This window comes from Oryza sativa, chromosome 1, assembly GCF_034140825.1.
Source record: "Oryza sativa Japonica Group chromosome 1, ASM3414082v1".
Classification (NCBI taxonomy): Eukaryota; Viridiplantae; Streptophyta; class Magnoliopsida; order Poales; family Poaceae; genus Oryza; species Oryza sativa.
In genome coordinates, this window is record NC_089035.1 from 37,997,195 (window position 1) to 38,017,428 (window position 20,234).

The 20,234-nt window shown below is 42.3% G+C and overlaps 2 protein-coding genes across 3 annotated transcripts; both read left to right on the forward strand.

Annotated features, from left to right (window-relative positions):
- The first annotated feature begins 11,559 nt into the window (after nt 1-11,559).
- On the forward strand, nt 11,560-12,529 carry LOC4324786 (transcription repressor OFP13). Its single transcript, XM_015790320.3, has one exon. It carries the CDS (start codon nt 11,642-11,644, stop codon nt 12,374-12,376), a length of 735 nt encoding a protein of 244 aa, XP_015645806.1. The 5' UTR covers nt 11,560-11,641; the 3' UTR covers nt 12,377-12,529.
- Nucleotides 12,530-16,453: 3,924 nt separating this feature from the next.
- Nucleotides 16,454-19,235, forward strand: LOC136356289 (serine/threonine-protein phosphatase 7 long form homolog). 2 transcript variants are annotated; one of them, XM_066310018.1, is made up of 8 exons: nt 16,454-16,839; nt 16,924-17,334; nt 17,425-17,723; nt 17,800-18,058; nt 18,151-18,400; nt 18,491-18,556; nt 18,647-18,778; nt 18,839-19,235. In XM_066310018.1, exons 1-8 carry the CDS (start codon nt 16,630-16,632, stop codon nt 19,129-19,131), a joined length of 1,920 nt encoding a protein of 639 aa, XP_066166115.1. In that variant the 5' UTR covers nt 16,454-16,629; the 3' UTR covers nt 19,132-19,235. The 2 variants fall into 2 exon arrangements, with proteins under 2 accessions (XP_066166115.1, XP_066166116.1); XM_066310019.1 differs by having other exon boundaries at nt 18,842-19,235.
- The last annotated feature ends 999 nt before the right edge of the window (nt 19,236-20,234 follow it).

The window sequence follows — 20,234 nt, forward strand, 5'->3', positions numbered from 1 at the left end:
TTAATTTATCTCTTAATTTAAGTCTTGAATGCGTAAAGATTACAAATAGGAACAACTTATTTGGAAAAACTCAAATGTGAAATAGGTGTCACTTTTGTGGATGGAGGGAGTAATATTTATAATACTACATTAGTTTCATCAAATAAATAATTGAATATATTTTCATAATAAATTTGTGTTAGATTGAAAATATTACTACTTCCTCAATATGAATGTGGGAAATCTATCTATCTATTATATTATTAAAACAGCTTTGAAAGGAGGCACCACGTTCGCCATGGGGACTAGAAATTCCCACATTAATCGGAGAAAAAGAAAAAAAAAGAAAAGAAGAGTCCAAGTAGAAATACAATCTAAAAACAGCTGAAATTCGGAATTAAAATCTTACCCGTTAGATTATAGTGGGTCCGAATTATAATGGTATAGATTAATTGATATAGTTGTATACAAGATACAATTATATCTACATAAATAGAAGTTAAGAGCTGTATGTCTATTAAACTAAACTAAAAGTTGTATAAAATCAAAATACACTTCTACGTATAAGATTCCTATAAAAATAAAAGAGTAAATTGCACTTTGGTCCACCTTTTATTACCCAAGTTTCAATTTGGACCACCCTTAAACCTATCTTTTCAATTTGGACCGGGTAAATTTACCGTCATTGCGGTTTGGACTACCATGAACAACTTTTCTCGTCATGTCTAACTTTCCTTTCGGCAAATATATGAACCATACATAGAAGAGTTCGGCCGTATACTTAGAGCTGATGTGTTTAAGGTCGTTGATTGCACTAGAAAAAAAAATCATTTGTAGTGGTTCAAATCGCAACAATGACAAATTTATCTGGTCTAAAGTGAAACTTAGGTAATAAAATGTGGCCCAAAGCATAATTCACTCAAAATAAAATTTTTCAGAGGCACGCAGCCTTGCGGAATTGAAATCAAACATGATATAGGATCTATACGGATGTACGGACTCAATATAAATTATTGTCTGATTTCTGTTAGCCAAAAGAAGTTCCGTATGAATTAGATTATACATATATACTTCTATAAATCAATCATGTATCACAACAATATTCAGGCTTTGATATGGACGGAAACAGATCAACAAATATTAGAGGGACGAAAGCTGCAGCAGCGGGTGAAGCAACGTTAAAAAAAGATTTCTGTAAAAAAAGGGAAAAAAAGATTTCTGTACGGAAAAAAACAAGCGCTAAAAATTTTAGGAATTACTAACTAGCAGCCTCCGATAAAAAAAAGTGCGAAAAACGGTTTCCGCCTTCTGTAATAAAAGGAAAAAAAATAGTGCGAACAAAATATTCTGTCAAATTGAAAAAAAATCCCGTCCTCCGTGCCAAAAAAAAACAAGCGCGAATTTTTTTTCTATCCGATTAAAAAAAAGTGTGTTCCCATTTTCCTTAAAAAGGAAAAAAGTAGTGAGAAAAAAAGATTTCTGTCCGATTCTTTAAAAAAAAGTACGTATAAACTGGTCCTCCTGAAAAACCTCCGTGCCCGAAAAAAAAACAAGCACGAACAAATGTACCCGTTTTCCTTAAAAAAAGAAAAAAATAGTCAGAAAAAAGGTTAATGGAAGAAAAAATTTTCGTGAAATGTTAAAAAAAACCTAATTCCATAAAAACCGATGCTTTTCCAAAAATTCCTAAAAAAAGATTGATGGGAAAAAACAAAGAGTCCATAAAAAAATCCAATACGGGATATGTAAAAGTTAGGAATAAAAAAAATAAAAAAAGCAAAATTATAAAAAAAAAGAAAAGAAAAGAAGATTTGAGTAGAATACAATTTAAAATTAAATATAATCAGTATTGAAATAAGAGTACAAGAACCCAATAGTAGATGAATTAAATTCGGAATAAAAAATAAAATAAAATCTAAAATCAGGCAAATGAAAAAGAGATTTAAAGTAGGAATACAATTTTGAAACAGTTGATGAAAATAAAAAATAAAAAGAACAAAAGAACACAATAAGAAAAATAAAATAAATTCTGAAATTGGTGATAAAAAAGTAAAGACTATTGAAAAAAAAGATCATCTAAAACACATGACGAGATTAATTAAGTAACAGGCCTATAGAGGAGCAGAGTGGTGGCGGTTGATGGGACATCTAAAAACTATTAATAAATCACCAAATAAAATCCTAATGACGATTAAAAGGAAGGACGACGGCCATGTCGTGAAGTAATCGGTCAAGACGGTTGGCGGGACTTCTAGAAAGTAAAAAAATAAACCCCAATGAAAATCGTATTTGATTTTTAAAATCTCAATTACAAAAAAAATGAGAGGCAGCGGGCGGGTCGTTTAGGAGTACAATGGCAGAGCCGCTGATGGTTGGTGGGTCTTCTAGAAAGTAAAAAAATAAATTCCAACGATAGTTATGTTCGATTTTACAATCCCAATGAGAACAAAGAGTATGCGGCGGACGGGTCATAGAGGAATATAGTGACACCGTTTGACGGGATTTCTATAAATCCTATCTTATTATAAAGTTATCCCCCACTAACTCTTTAAGCTTAACATGCAAAGATGCTACATCATCATTCACTAACAAGATGCCACATCATCATCCACTAATTAACAAGATGCCACATCATCATCCACTAACAATGACCATATTTAAATATCATGCAAATATGTTATATCTTTATAGTCTTTATAATTTAAGAGCTTTTCAAATACAAATATGTTAAATTATCATCCAACATAATTCACATAATGTTTCAATGAATATCTTTATTATGTTTTTTGATATCCTATATACTTATATAGTTCATCCTATATACTTAGTTAGTGCTTAAATGATTAATCTATGGTCCAAATTATCTTTCTCCTTTTTTTTCTCTAATTAAGTCATATCACATCAATTGTTTTTAGCCTTGAGATGAATAATCTACGGTCCAAACTATCTCCCTACTTTTCTTCTTCCATAAAGTCATACCACCTTACTTTTTACATTTGAATCACCATTCTACATGCTATTTAAATTTAAATTATCATAAACCACATTAATTTACTTAATCTGATGTTATCTAGCTATCTTACACATTATTTTTTTTTATTGTTATCATACTAAATTCCCACAACAATGCGCGGGGTTTCACCTAATTATAAGAAAAAATGAAACCCAACGAGACAATAAACTCTAAAAAGTATAAGTTCAATTTTTAAAGGTTAGGGCTTCTAAAAAGTTAAAAAAAAAACCCCAATGATAATCATGTTTGATTTTATAATCTCAATGACAATAAAGAAGGGCGGCAGCGGGCGAGCTGCGGAGGAGTATAGTGACAAAGTTGCTGACGTTTTGGCGGAATTCTAGAATGTAAAAAAATAAACCTAAAGGATAATTATGTTCGATTTTTAAAATAATACTTCCTCCATCCCATTTTAAATGCAGCCATAGTTTTTCGCACCTAATTTTGACCGTCTATCTTATTTGACAATTTTTTAAAAAACAATTAAAAACATTAGTCACGAGTAAAGTACTATTCATATTTTATCATCACATAACAACAAAAATACTAATTATAAAAAATTCAAATAAGACGGACGATCAAAGTTGGGCGCGAAAACTTATGGTTGCAATTAAAATGGGACGGAGGGAGTAATGACAATAAAGAGAAGATGCAGTGGATGGTCATAGAGGAGTATAATTGAAGCGTTTGACAGGACTTCTAAAAATTACAAAAAAGAAGCCCAACTGGACAATAAACTCTAAAAACTATAATTTTTTAATCCAATTTTTAAAGGTTTCAAGGAGAATGAATAGAAACAATGGTGGATCGAGCAAGCTAATAAAGAATAATATGACAGAAGTAAGCGGTAGCAACTGGTGTGACTTTTAAAAGCTATAAAATTATAAACACGAGGATGATAAGGTTTGGTTTTTCAAAATCTTAAGACAACGAGATAAATTTTTCAGAAATTTTAAGTAAAATCATGTAAAAAAATAATTTTATATGGGTGCTAGCCGCGCAATTGCGCGGGCCACCTAGCTAGTTATATTATTAAAGGAATAGAAAAAGGAGCCTCCACGTTCGCTCTCATGGCCTAGAAATTCTCACATTAATCGGAGAAAAAGAAAAGGCAGAATCCATATAGAAATACAATTTAGAAATAGATGAAATTCGGAATTAAAAAATAAGGAATATTAGAAGATGAGACTAGAGTCCATATAGAAATACAATTTAGAAATAGTTGAAATTCGGAATTAAAAAAAATAAGAAATATTAGAAGAGGAGACTAGAGTACATATAGAAATACAATTAGGAAATAACTGAAATTTGGAATTAAAAATAAGGAATATTAGAAGTGGAATATAGAGTCTATATAGAAATACAATTAGGAAATAACTGAAATTCGGAATTAAAAATAAGGAATATTAGAAGTAGAGTATAGAGTCCATATAGAAATACAATTAAGAAAAGAAATAGAAATTCAGAATTAAAAAATAAGGAATATTAGAAGTAGAGTATAGAGTCCATATAGAAATTTAAAACTAACTAAAATTTGGAATAAACATAATAAAATTAAAAGTAGAGTTTAGAGTCCGTATAAAAATACAACTTACAAATAACTAAAATTCGAAATTAAGAAAAACATGGGAAGAAGAGTTTAAAGTCAATATAGGAATACAATTTAGAGTAACTGAATTTCGAAATTAAAAATTAAAGAATATTGAAAGATGAGTTTAGAGTCCACATAGAAATACAATTAGAAATAATAAAAATTCAGAAATAAAAAAAATAATATTGGAAGAAGGGCATAGAGTCTATATAGAAATACAATTTACAGAAAATTCAGAATTAAAAAAAGAAATATTAAAAGACGAGTCTAGAGTCCATATAGGAATATATATAATTTATAAATAACTAAAATTTGATATTAAAAATAATTAATAACTAACACGTATATAAAATATAATATGAATATTACACATTAGTAGTTTTGTAATGTTATTACAAAATTTAAAATTATATTGTTATTTTAATATATTTGAATAATATAATGAGAAAACATATATGCTATTATATGAGAGAAAATATAATGATGCTAGCCGCGCAATTTGCGCGAGCCACCATGCTCGTTAATGCTAAAATGACTTACATTGTAAAACGGAGGTAGTACTTTTTTTTACGAACTTAATCAAATTTAAAGCAATTTAATTTTGACTAAAGTCAAAACGTCTTGTCACATGAAACGAAGGGAGTACTACAATTCTGCAACTCTCCCAGCAGCAAGACGAACTCGGAATAACGGTCATATAACAAGTGTGTTAGCACACTTAGCACGACGATCTCGTTAATCCAATCCGGATAAGGATGGTTCGATATCGTTTTAGGAGAAAGAATTTCCCGTCAGGTGAACAGGAACAAACCATCTTATATGACCCGTGCGCCAATATGGAAACAGTGGGTAGTGGCTACTGGCTAGAGGAGCACTAGTCGTAGAGGAAACCAAGGATGGGCCAAGTGAACTGGACATAACGAGAGTTTGATAGGAGGAGCATGTAAGGCTGTAGCCGATGGACCACCCGCGCCATCCCAGCCCACTCCGTGTCAAGGTATGCCCATGTATCGTCTCTATCACCTGAAACCGATCACACCAGAGAGGAGTACGTGCGCGCTAGCAACCTGCCAATCTTGCATGATTTCACACATGCACAGCGGCACTGCGCCACCTGAAATTATCACGTATCGCTCGCATCGCTTCCCCGAGGCAAAAAAGAAAAAGAAAATACTGTAGGCTGCAATTAACAGAAACCAGCGTACTCGCGGACTCAGAGAGTCGTACTAACGATTACCAAAGATCTGGCATGAAAACAAAACGCATGCATCGGACCGGCGATCACGCCGGTTTTGATCGGGTACGGCTCGTAATCGCGTCAGCTGGCACGGGAAAAGCGACGGCCACCGAGAACTCCGCCCAAATCCAGGCCGCCGGCCCGCCGCACCGCGTGTGCGGCCGTGCGCCTGTCGCGGGTCAACCTGCACGCTGCACCGGCCTGCGCCGCGCCGCGCGGCCGGATGGCGCGTACGCCTTCACGAGAGTGCCGCGCGCGCGCGCGCTCGCTCTCGTGCCGTGGGACGCCGCGCCGGCCATGATCGCTGGCTGCGCAGGTGGTGGCGTACCCAGGCAAGCAACGCATGCCGTGCACGAGCCGATCTAGGCGCGACTGCCATGCCCAGACGAGCAACGTCGCTACGAACTCTCTGCGTCAAGCAGCTAGCCCTGTGTGGCTGCAGCCGCAGTATCTTTTTGGTGCTGTCTCCCTTTCGAGTTTTGAGTTTTGACCCAAAGCTACTGCACCTGCACAGCTGCACTACTACAGCGGCACGACGCGCGGCTGTTTCAAAAGGTGAGAGGGATGAATTTCAAACAGTGGCCTGCCCCCTTTACGCTGCTTGCACGTAGTAGTAGGGAGCAAGTAATAATTTCCTGTGTTGGTCTGAGCGTAGCAGCGAGCGCTGATCACGGCCTGGAGCCCTGGACAATGGCGCACAATGCAATCATGGCGGAGAGGGCAGTAAGCATTGAAGGGAGGGGACCGGCTGGCCGGCCGCGGCCGCGGAGCTAGGTAGCCCACACCGGAGAAGATATCGGAGCGGCAAGCCTGGCCCGGTTTGCTGTTTCCTGGTATGCTATGCTAGTGCACGAAGACAAGGCTAGCCTCCATGTGGACTGTGCCGATCTTTTTCGTGGATTCTGGGCGTCTGTGCTGCTTGCTGTGCCATTGCCCTGCATCTGCATAGCTGCATGCGACCGATGCTGCATTGCTGCGGGTTAAAAAGTCCCTCGCTGTATCCAGGACATACAGGGAGAGAGAGGGTGAGCTGACGATACAATTGGTACATTTGTCTTGCATCCTGTTACAGTTACAGCACCTAGAGGCTAAACCCATCGTCTCAGACGGTTTGGATGAATTACGCTATCATTGTCATAAACCGACGAGACGACGGGTAATCCATAGATTCGTTTTTTTACAGATGTGACATAGAACCAGATGTTACACTTTTGTTCTGTGTCACATCTGGTTTTAGATTTGTTTTTCACGCGACAGAGGAAGTATCGTGCAAAAAGTTTTAAGGTGTGTTCTTTTGCTAATCGGTGCACATGCTTTTTTAAAATGCTAAACGATATGTTTTTTTAAAAGAAATATATAGAAATTTCTCTCAAAAATCAAATAAACTCATTTTTATGAATTTGTAATAGTTAATGCTTAGATAATTATAGTTCCGCGTGCGGTAAAAATCAAAAGCTAAACAACCTTGCATGAATGCATGATTGGTAAATGCATTGATAAAGTTTTTGAGTAAATTTCCTGTATACCCATGAAAACTCACTCAATTTTTTTTATACCCCTGAAATTTATCTGATCCCTTCTATACCCCTTGAAATTTTAACTTGATCCCTTCCATGCTTTTGCCGTCACATTTTTCTTCATTTCACCGTTAAGTTGGTGGCAAATGTCTTTAATGCCCTTGATAATTTAGGTTTGAATATAAGCTTAAAAACCATTGAAAATTTTGTTTGAGTGCACAATATGTGCATTTTATGTAAAAAAGAGACTAAATAATTAGTGCGGAAAATTTAGACATAAATTTTGAAAATAAAACAAATATAATAAATTAAAATTTTTATTTGAAATTTAATAGGACAATAGATTTTCTTATCGGGAGCATTCATTAAAAAAAAATCTTGACCATTCGTAGTTCTATCCTTGTATGAATGCTCCTTATTTTTATGATTTTTTTAAATAAAATAAATACATATTTTTTATTTCATTATCTAAAAATATTTTTTTCATAAATAATGTATCACACGTCTAACTCATAACTATAATAGTCTCATCCAATAAACTTTTGCATTTCCAGTAATGTAATTCGTAAATTTCTATGTTCATCCAAAAGGTAAAATGATCATTTTTATAGAAATTAGACAGTCAACTAACATAATTCATAAATTTCTATGTTCATCCAAAAGGTAAAATGGTTGTTTTTATAGAAATTAGACGGTCAACTAACGGGAGGGGTATGGAAGGGATCAAAATCATATTTTTGGGTATACAAAGAAGTAAGCAAAATACAGGGACATAGAAAAGATTAGCTAAAATTTTAAGGTTATACAAGAGATTTTCTTTAAAGTTTTAGTTTTAGAGTACTAGCCTAGTAGCTAGACGCACATTGGAAGGATGCAAATTAACGATGGCAGCTAGTCTCGCAGAAAGAACGAGCTACAGTATCATTTCTTCAGACAATAGTGCCAAAAACGATATTTGTCCCATGATAGCCATGAACCCTGGTGCCAGGCGTCTCGGGCAGGCGGGCTCACAGATGCTTTGTCATTTCGTCAATGATCACTTCTCTGAACCTATCAGTACGGACTCGTCAATTAGGAGTGGCAATTTGGCTTAACCCAAAATGTACATGCATGCCTTCTCGATTCATTTTTTTAACTCGACACGTACAGTTCAAAACAATGAAATCTAAGTAAATATATTAGCGTCAAATACTAGCGCTACGTGTTTTTTTTTACCCTGAAGGTAGTGTTTCCAGCAGATGATCCTAGCGATCAGGCATGATGGTACGTACACCTCTGCATTAGTATTGTTGAGGAATTTCAAGGAGGTTTTTATCAGTCCTTATACTCCACCGGCTTTGGGATACCACATAACAGACGACTGGTAGCTTTCGCGGGTACGTGCACTCGATATGATTGTTCAGCTTGAACGTCTAGCAGAAACCAAGACGAAAGAATTTTTATTGTGTAGACCCCAATATATCCTCCAAATGTACTATAAACTGCGAATTCGGTATACCGAACCATCAATAATTCACGAAGCAATCATACAAAATCATGATCCGAAATCCCAATCTTCTGTAGTATTGAGCTGACCCTTGAACAAAATCTCTATGCAACAACAATATTTTCAGTACCTTTGTCCTCAGGGGCCAGTGGGCTCTTGCGGACTTGCATGCCTTATAAACCACAACCTTCACCATATTTAATTTGCAGAGGGTCCCTGCTGGTCTGGATGCATATAGCCTTCCAAATTCCCTATTCAAACAGCATAGGATCCCAATCCAAATTAATAAGGTCGTTTACACGCTGAATGTTCTAGTACAGAGTCATGCCAATCTTGGAGTACAATATTGAATATTCCTAACACTCGTGCATTTTGCCCTGATTCAAATTGAGGATTCAGAAGAAAAAGGCACCGTGGTAGGCCAACGGTGATGCCAATAATCAGATGGTCCAGACAACTTGGATAGGGCCAGCCAGTATGGCGTATCCACCAAAATTCCTTTTGCCAAGCACATCTACCATAAATGACTGCAGGAACACTGATACGTGAGCAGCTGCCTGGAAAACATCTTTGAAACTTGCAAGGCAGCGCCACATCCTATCTCCTACAGTGACGAAGCAGAGGAACGGGGTATTCAGAGTTTCAGACCCGTGGAGAAATGGCAAGATGCATTCAGAGTTTCAGACCGTGGAAAAATCCCAAGGGAAGTTCTTCACGTCAACGGATGACATTTGCCTCCTGGGCTTGCCTCACGTGCTTTCACTTCAGGATAAATGCAAATGGCCGGTTTTGCAAATAGTTCCCTGATACTTCAACAGTGAGCTATTCTGAAAACTTCTGTGCATCATCCATCCACCCTGCGACTGGCAAGGCGAAGTGAGTTCGCTACCAATATGCAGCGAGCCACACACGACTTGCAATGAAGCAGGAGGCAAAGACATGGCCTCCGATCTTGCATGGAACCATGAAAGAGCAACGTGGACAGGGTACAGGGTCAAGCTCCCTCTCGGGGTTGCGTTAAACATGGCCGGAAAAACATTCGCTTGAAGCACGAAATGCCTTTGCAGTTTTACATGCTTCGTGCTACAAGACCCGGTCGTCTTTCCATCTGCAAGACAAGGTAGCCATTCAGGTTTCAATGGATGGTGTATCATGTATCAGCGCTGTCCTGTGTGTTTGTGTCTCAGCATCCTGCTCTTTTTGGCTTATGAACGCACATGTGTGGGACTGTGGGTCTTGCCCCCATAATCCGGATCGTCCGTCTGAGTGTGCCAAATGAGTTGCAAGGTTCATTTGGGTTGTCTGTTCTGAAAATTGCACCCTTTTGGTTTTCAGATGAACCAATGCATACATGGATCATCAAGTCATGGATACTCAAGTATGAGGACAGTACATACAGTGTCTTCCTGGACAATGAGAACCCAAGACTACAGAAGAGGATCCTCTAACTTAATTCTCTCTGACGACTACGTAGGTCACTGACATATGGGCTCTCTAGATAGCGGATCCACATGTTAATTAGTGATTTAAAATCAAAGGGTTAGAGGATCTCAATCCCGAGAAAAACCATTTTTCAGGTGGACTATGACTTAAATTAAAATCAGCTCAAAGGTTTCAGATATTTAAATTTTCATTGTGGCTGATAATGAGAGCCCAAACCTTTTTACAGAGTATAACAATATGGAAATAATCTAGAAAAAAAATCCAACAATATTATGTAAAATGAAGTATGCGGCCTTGGTTAATTTTACAAAATTGCTAGAAAACTTCCAAGAGATTTTTTTGTCCCTAAAACTTTCAGATTTGTGACGAGTGGACTGCCTTGAGATTTGTGCATGAAGGAAACAAATTGTTAAAAATATATTTTTACACCTGTCACGCGTAAGATCCCGGTTATTGACAACCAAACTATTGTTGAATACAAATTTTATAGAAGTTATATCATAATTACAATGTAGTTCCAAGGCATGTTTGTCACGGCTCCAGCTCCAGCTTCACCTAAAATAGGTGTCGAGTTGGTTGGAGTACTCTCACAAAATGAACTATAGAGATGTGAAAATGGGTTTAGGATGCTCCACAATTCCACTTCAGACCCAATTCCACATCAGACCCAACTTCTAGAGTTAAATTAGAAAGTGGAACACTACCAAACAAGTTCACAATACAATTACATAATTACACTTCAATTATACTATATTAACATATGAAATATTTTTATTTAGAAAACTTGCGACGGATTTTTAGATACTCTAATTTTCAAAAAATATTCTCGAAGATCTACATATATACAAGTAAGTGGCAGTTTAGTTCCAAAACAAATTTTTTCACGCTGTCACATCGAATTTTTGGATACATGCATGGAGTATTAAATGTAGAAAAGAAAACCAATTATACAGTTCGCCAGGAAATTGCGAGACGAATCTTTTAAGCCTAATTGCGCCATGATTTGACAATGTGTTGCTACAGTAAATATTTGCTAATAACAGATTAATTACGCTTAATAAATTTATCTTGCAGTTTTCTAACGGAATCTGCAATTTGTTTTGTTATTCGACTACATTTAATATTTTAAATGTGTCCATATATCTGATGTAACATGTAGGATAATTTTTTTTGCCATGTAAACAGGCCATAAATCTGAAAAGCCCAACAGAACTATTCTTTCATCCCCGTCCCCCCTTCCCCTCTTCCCTCCCAAAGCTCCTTTAAAACCAAACCGCGTCGTGTCCACGATTTGTGTCATATCTCCCCTGTTTTAAAGCCACACACCAAACCCTCTGTCCTCCGGCCGGTTCATCTTGAAACCCACACCGTACCAATGGTCATCGGAAGGCTGGCCTTGAGCTCCTTCTTCCACAACAAGGCCAGGGACACCTCGCCGTCCCCGCCTCCCGCCCCGGCAACCGCACCTCCGTGGGTGTGGCCGTCCTGCAAGAACCCAAGGACGCAGTCCTTCCGCGCCGCGACGGCGCCGCCGCCTCCCCCGGGCTCCAGGACCATTGCCTCCATCTTCCTCGACTCCGCCGAGTCCTCCTTCACGACCTCCTCCGCGCGGCACGACTGCTCCGACAGCCTCTCCACGGCGTCCGAGGCGTCGGCGGGGGCCGAGGCCGCCGACACGGCCGACGACGCCATCGTGCGCGGCCTCCGCTCCTCCGACCGGCTCCTCTTCGACCCGGGAGCGTCGGCAACGAGCTCCATACTGGAGGAGAAGTCGTCGGACGCCGCCGGCGAGGCCTCCTTCATCGGCGGCGTGGCGGTGGCGTTCGAGTCGGAGGACCCGTACGTGGACTTCCGGGTGTCCATGGAGGAGATGGTGGTCGCGCACGGGGTCGGCAACTGGGGCTGGCTGGAGGAGATGCTGGGATGGTACCTGCGAGCCAACGGCAAGGACACGCACGCCGCCATATTGGCGGCGTTCATCGACGTCATCGTCGCCATCGCCGACCCGGCCCTCGCGTCCTGCTCGTCGCACCGGAGGAGCTCGACTTGCACGATCACGGAGGAGTCGTCGTTGGAGGTCGCCGAGAAGCAGGCAAAACTCGCCGTGTAGTGAACTTCCTACCTATTAGCTCCTGTCTTTTGGATTTTGAGGTGAACTAATCTCTGGTGTTAATCTCATCGAGCCTAATGGCATATAGTAGACTACCAGATCAAGATATTTCATTTCATTAGCCTAATTAATTAAGTACTCTTCCTACTCCTACATGCTTGGGATCGATTGAGCGTGCATGCATGTGATCGTTCGTTGTACTTGTACGCACGTATGATCATGAGTTCCTAACGATACGGTAACTTAGCAGTAGATTTTGTAGGACAAAAGAAGACCAAATGCGTATGGGTGCAAAGTGTGGCCGGTGGTAGTGCTGGTGCGGTCGTGCCCACCGCCCAACTGTGCGCGTGGCTAGCAGCTAAGGTTTCAATGATTACGTGATGCGTATGACAGTACCGTACAGTAGAGTTGTCGCCAAGGTTTGGTAACAGTAGAGCGGAGTATTACGTAAGTCCAACACGTACCAGTGTACCAGGCAGCCACACTCGAGCTCACTAATAGTAGGCGGAAAAAGATCGGCAACCTACTGCAAACCAGCGAGAGCTTCTCGCCTCGTCACGCGCAAGCCGGAGCGTACAGTCGACGTCCATATCCGCGCCCGCGTGAATTCGATTAGAGAAGAACTTGCGCCCTATAACTGACAAATCGCAACCAGGCGGTGGTGTAGACGAGGGATTCGGCCGGCGTGAGTGTACGTAGTTACGGAGAAATCACTTGATTTGTTTACCCATTCTTCAATTACACTTGTGCTTATTGCTTATTAGCAAAAAAAAATATTTCCTCAGTTTTTAAATACGGACGCTCGCAAGCAATGTGTTCACACTCTACCGCTATTACCATACATGCACACATTATCTATATAAGCACATTCGAAAGACAGACATCATATCTTGAGATTTACAAAATCATTATGGACGCCTCATTATCTATCACTGAAAGAATAATTTAGTCGTAAGTGCGAGCACCCGTATTAATAGGGGTATAAATGGGTAAGCCGCGAATCCACTTATGGATCAAAATAAACAGGTTCGTGACTTATTTTGACATATAAGTTGGTTTTACGGGTTAGCCATTTACACTTCTATGTATCAAGTCTAGAACTTGAATTTGAGTAGGTTGATTTCGCCACAACAAACCTGACTACTTGAGCCACGCTTACTTCGCTTATTAATAAATTACGTGCAAATCTTAAAATAAAAATATTTCTTAAATTTTCTTTAGTAATAAATCAAACCACAACAAAAGGGAAGATGGTTACTTTTTAAAATGAGATAAATGGTTAAACGTAATGTAAAAATTTAACGGTGTCATATAAAAAATAGTAAAATATAGAGGTAGTAATTTATAAGTAAAACGTTTATATGTGTCCGTACTACTTAGTGATATAAATGTAAACGTTGTAAAATAAACTACAACAAAAACCAGAAAATCAATTTTAAATTTTAACTTATATAAGCATGGATATAAACGAAGCTGTTAGGTCACTGAAGACATGAGTTGCCGTAAGGCAGGTTTCGGCCGGCGAAGTCGGCTGGGTCGCCTAAAAGAGGAGAAAACGGCGTTGGAACTTGGAAGTAGGAACCGTGGATCTGATGGCCCGAGAAAAAAAGACGACCCACGAGGCCTTTCCGGCCCATTTTGTTGTTGGGATAAAATTGTTGTACGGGCTGCTTTACTTGGGCGGGATTTTTTTTTATTTATAATTTTTTTTATTAAAAGTTTTACAAAAATAATTTTCCATTTTGAAAATTGACGGAAGGAGTCGCCTACCGCCCTCTGGGAGGGTGATTTTTAAAAATCGCCCTCTCAGAGGGCGGCGAAAATGACGTGGCAGACGGCCGTTCGCTCTCGGGCGACGGCCGTCAACGAAATTTGCAGGCGGCCCCCTTGCCGCCCTCCGCTAGGGCGATTTTATACTGTGCGGGGGGCCGCCTGCAAATTGGCGGCGAGGGGGGGCATGGAATTTTGCAGGCGGCCCCCTTGCCGCCCTCAGCTAGGGCGATTTTGTACTGTGGGGGGGGCCGCCTGCAAATGGGCGGCGAGGGGGGCATGGAATTTTGCAGGCGGCCCCCTTGCCGCCCTCCGCTAGGGCGATTTTGTACTGTGGGGGGGGGGCCGCCTGCAAATGGGCGGCGAGGGGGCATGGAATTTTGCAGGCGGCCCCCTTGCCGCCCTGGGGGAGGGCGATTTTTGCCTCTCCCCCCATAAAGCCCAGTCCCTCCTCTGTGAAATTTCATTATATTCACTAAAAATCCAAAAAAAAACAAAAGAGAGAGAGGGGAGGGCAGCAGAAGGGGAGCGGCGAAGCCCTGCTGGTTCGCTCAATTCATCACAGGTATGCTCCCATACATCTTTTGTGCATTTGTACTAATATGTTATGTTTGAGTATATATGTTGCGTTTTAGTTTTAGTTCCATATATTTTAGCACATCTGTAGCACATAGCACATATGTGTAGATCCAGAGCATAGAATATAATAGTATGAATTGAGACATAGACAGTAGTGTTAATTGTAAGATGTAGTTTAGTTTGATCTGGAGAATGTAACGTAATTTTAGAAATTTAGAGAACAATATTGTAGAGAATGTAACTTAGGGCGTAGTACAGAAATGCGAGGTTAACGCAGTTATTGTTTTCATCAGGCACAATGTCAAGTAAGGTCACATTTCAGATAGTTCACGGTGAAGGAAATATTAGATTTGGTCCAGATGGTGTTGATCTGTCAGATTTTGTAATGACATCTAAGGGCATTGATAGGCCTGCGGAGAGAACATTTCAGTCAATTTATAGTTGGTTGTTGAGAGGATTTAGAATAGACCAAGAAGTCTACACAATGTCAGTGTCAGTTGTAGTGAGTCGTGCAACAGAAGGTTATTTTTGGGAACTAATGCCGATGGACAGCACTGATGCTTGGAGACGGTATGTGGAAATGGCTTTTGAACGGTCATGGCCCCTCGTTATATTTGTGTCGGTACAAGAGAAAGATATAAATGTTTCAATGCAAACCGAAGATGTAGAGGGTCCTATCAATGCAGGGGATGTTGTTGGACCATCGATGCAAAATGAGGAAAATCAACCAAGGGAGGAGCAGGCTATGGGCATGGCGGATGAGGGGGAGAGAGTCGGTACAATTGTTGATGAAATGGAGAGGGAAGATTCGGATAATGAGGAAGTGGACGACGACGCATCATCCGATGAGGAAGGTGATGTAATGGCCACTGATTGGGCAAATGAGGACTTCTCTGGACTTGTTATATCAGAGGGTGATCATGTACCCTGGGAGTATAAGGAGAACGAGGTAATTGAGGGTGCAAGATATGCTCATAAGGATGAGATGAAGGAGGCGGTGAAGCATTGGGCAGTTTCCTTGCAGAGAGAGTTTAGGGTGGTCAAGTCAACAAATTATGTGTATGAAGTGAGGTGCCCGAAGAATGCAGAAGTTCCAAGCGGCGCAGATGCTAGTCCATCTGGACAGGCAAGTGATGGTAGGCGACCACCTGGTGAAGGAACAACAAGCAGGCGCGCAAGGCCAAGGCGTCGTCGCGCAGCAGGCGATTCCATGGTGTAACAATGCTTTCGATTTAGGAAATAAAATGCTGTTGTGATGTAATGAGTGTTCGGACTAAATACTTCTATCGTGTAATTTCAATTCAATGTTGTTGTAATGAGTACCTCCGACTATTGTTGTACTAGTAGTATTGCGAATTATTCGGTGTTGTATCATAATGTTATCGTGATGAGTGTTCGGACTAAACACTTTTGTTTGTTTGTACTCTTGTTTAATATGTGTTAGTAATTCGCTTAGTTCAACATTTATTACTTATGTTGAACTAATTATTTATATGTTTCTGATCAACCTATTTGATGCAGGTATGGCGTACGACACACCGGCGCTGTTGAACCGTGGGATTAACAGGAACCACCGCTCGTTCCTGTCAGCAGTCGAGGGTGCACAGCTCGGCACCTTCCGTCCACGCACGTCGCGCGAGTGGTTGCGTGTCGACCCCCGTCACGTTCCTTGGTACGCGTATGTTCACATTTCAACTCAACTTTGCTTTGTGTTGTACTTATGTTTGAAGTTTGCTCTATACAGGTTGCGTGCGGCAGGCCTTCTACCACTTTGTAGGCTTGTTGAGGCGGCGGCGGACGACCGTGACCCAGCGAAGCGGTGGGATGCAGATCGGTCACTCCTTGCCGCTCTTGTAGACCGCTGGAGACCTGAGACGCACACGTTCCACCTTCCCTGTGGGGAGATGGCTCCGACACTGCAGGACGTGTCGTACCTGCTCGGGCTACCGCTGGCGGGAGCAGCAGTTGGTCCCGTGGACGGTGTTTTTGGGTGGAAGGAGGATATCACTGCGCGCTTCGAGCAGGTGATGCGCCTTCCACACCTAGGACCGACCACCACCCTTCCTCCGTACTCTACAGTCGGGCCTAGCAAGGCTTGGTTGCTCCAGTTCACTGTAAGTAAATAAGTTGTTATTATCATACGTGCTTATTTGCGACCGAATGAGTGTTTTGTACTAACATTTCATTCTTAATTGTAGGCGGACCTTCTACACCCTGACGCTGATGATTACTCGGTCCGACGCTCCCTTGAGGCGTACCTGTTGTGGTTGTTCGGGTGGGTGATGTTCACTAGCACCCACGGGCACGCTGTGGACTTCCGGCTGGTCCACTACGCACGGTCCATCGCGGATGCTCAGCCACAGGACGTGCCGCAGTGGAGCTGGGGTTCTGCCGTGCTAGCAGCCACGTACCGTGCCCTCTGTGAGGCGTGCACGAAGACTGACGCGGGAGCGATCATCGCTGGCTGCCCTATGTTGCTTCAGCTTTGGGCAGCCGAGAGGTTTGCCATAGGTCGACCAGTGGTGGACAGCGCACCCTATGGGGTTGGTCGCAGCGCGCAGTGGCCAGAGGACGGTCCCACGATGGGGACTTACTGGTGTCGACGTGGGGTTAGTGCAACTTCGCTGCGTTATAAGTTTATCAGTCGTCTTTTTTTTTTCTTCACATAACATGTCTAATTCCGATCATGTTTATTGCAGCGTCGTTACGCTCACATCCAGGTGAGACGTGGTTACCCGGACTTCGTGTTCGAGTTTGACCGTCTCCAGCCGAGCGACGTCATCTGGGAGCCGTACACAGAAGAGGCCGTCGCTGCGAGAGCACCGCTAGGACTTTCGTCCTTGTGCACACGCGACCAGGCTTACTGGCTCACCATCCTGCCGATGGTGTTCGACATTTTCGTTGAGCCTCACTGCCCGCAGCGTGTGATGAGACAGTTCGGACTTAGGCAGGTGTTTCCGGGCAACGTGCAGCCGACCGTCCTCCCTGCCGACCACTCGTGAGTTCGGATTGTTCATTTCTAAATTTTTATGATAATTACTTCATCGAGCCATATAATTTACCTCTCTTCACAGGTTGACTCGACGGGGACAGCTAGCAGGCGCACTTTGGGCTCCACGTGTACAGCAGTACGTTGACGACTGGGTGTTAGCTACAGAGGAGGTGATCAACGAGCTCTTCCCACACACGGAGGAGAACTACCGTGACTACCTTCGTTGGTACCTTCCTCGCACTCGTGCGCGTGTGACCTTCACTCCAGACGCCCCAGAGCCGCACGTTGCCGCTGTCACGGACGCGTATCCCACGCACCGTGACCGAGACTACTTCGTGGCGGTACATCCAATTTGTATTACTTCTTACAATTATTTCATTTATCTTGCATAATATAGGACAACTACTGAATTTGTTATTTCCATCTTGCATAGGCTGATGCCGCACGGGATATCAGTGCCGATATCACCGCAGTCCAAGTGAGGTTGAACAGAGGTTTGCACTTGACTGACGTTGAGCAGAGGGTGACCTTCGACCGGATGCAGGAGAAGATGCGTGCGGTCATGCGCGTCTTCTCCTGTCGCAGCGCCGTGGACGTCGTACCTCCAGCTGGTCCGGTACAACCACGGCCTCGCGCGCCTACCGTCGGAGCAGGACCTCGACCTACGGCACCTATTTCGCACGGTACTGCTCAGCCCAGAGGTTTCTTAAGTTTTGTTTCTATTTTTGTACGAAAACATCACCCCGTCGTAACTTGATGATCCATCCTCGCAGGACCTCGTTTGCCTTCGAGCGCCCCTAGCTTCGGATCAGTGCGACCTACAGCACCGGTTTCGCACGGTACAGTTCAGCCCAGATATTAGTTCATTTTTGTTTCAGCTTTTGCACGATTATGTCACCATGTTTTAACTGCACGTTTCCTCATCGCAGGACCTCGTCTGCCTTCGAGCGCGTTCGCAGGCACGACCGGCGCTTCCACGAGCTCCGCAGGGGCGTTCGCCACCTCTTCGGGCGCGTTCGCCAGCTCTTCCTCTCACGGAGCGTCGATCCCTCGCCCACACGGTACTTTACTTTTTATTAATACTGTTAAATACCTGTACGAAACTGATGGTCCTTGTCCAGCAGGATTTGCAGCCGGGATCTTCGGTACTGGGGCCTCTTCGTCTCACGCCGGTAGGACTGGTCCTACTAGCCAGTTCTACGACGACGACTTGCACGGTGCAGACCACCACGACGTACTAGGCTCCTCTCAGCTTGGAGGAGCTCCAGAGGCACACACTCAGGAGCAGCCAGAGGTCACACCTGTACAGGCAGGACGGGTTGGCCGTGCCGTACCCCCGGACCGACTCACGTACTCCCACGGGCACATTAGGGCGCAGGGTAGGAGGGACAGGGGTAAGAGGCCTCGTCAGTAGTGTTCTACCTCTTCAGTCCTTATGTGACCGTTTCTTTTGGCTTACAAACTTGTAAAGCAGTACTACTTTTGCTATTACTACTGCAGTACTACTTGTGTTTGTCTCGTCTACATAGTTCTTTTCATTCATATGGTGCTAGAACAACTTATGCTCACGACAACACACTTTCGGCGCTGCACGGTAGTGTCAGATCCAGTAGCGCGCACAGTCCACAACAGCACACATGAAAAGCGGCAGCTCGAGTTATCACTATCAACTTTCGGCGCTTCCTGTTTACATAAAGTGAATCACGCCCACGCGTGATCGTCTTGTCACATCTAATGAATAATGTATCTCATTGAGTTCACATATATTGCAGTGAAAACGACGCTATATAATTGACAATCTGAAGGCAACCTCTTCATATCTTCTTTCCCACTAGCACACAACACACGAAAATGGAAGCCTATTCATTGGTAATACGTAATCTAGATTTGAGATTATGTAGAACATTCTTCACTACAATTTTACATTTTGGCAGCAAACCAAATATGATCAAATGCAATTTTACCTTACCAAATATTTGGTCGTGAAGAAAAATTTGGCACTAACAATCCAAATATGCCCTAAAAATTAATAAAATATTTGTACGGTAACAAAATATTTGTACGGTAACAAAATATTTGTACGGTAACAATCCAAATATGCCCTAAAAAATAATAAAATTGTATTTTATCAGTCTTGGAGATTTTAATCTTGTATAGTTTTCAATATAAAAAGATTTGATAACTATTGATATTTATACAAAAATATAGAGCACAGTACAAAATCGCCCTTGCGGAGGGCGGCAAGGGGGCCGCCTGCAAAATTCCATGCCCCCTCGCCGCCCATTTGCAGGCGGCCCCCCGCACAGTACAAAATCACCCTCGCCGAGGGCGGCAAGGGGGCCGCCTGCAAATTTCCATGCCCCCCCTCGCCGCCTATTTGCAGGCGGCCCCCCGCACAGTACAAAATCGCCCTCGCGGAGGGCGGCAAGGGGGCCGCCTGCAAATTTCGTTGACGGCCGTCGCCCGAGAGCGAACGGCCGTCTGCCACGTCATTTTCGCCGCCCTCTGGGAGGGCGA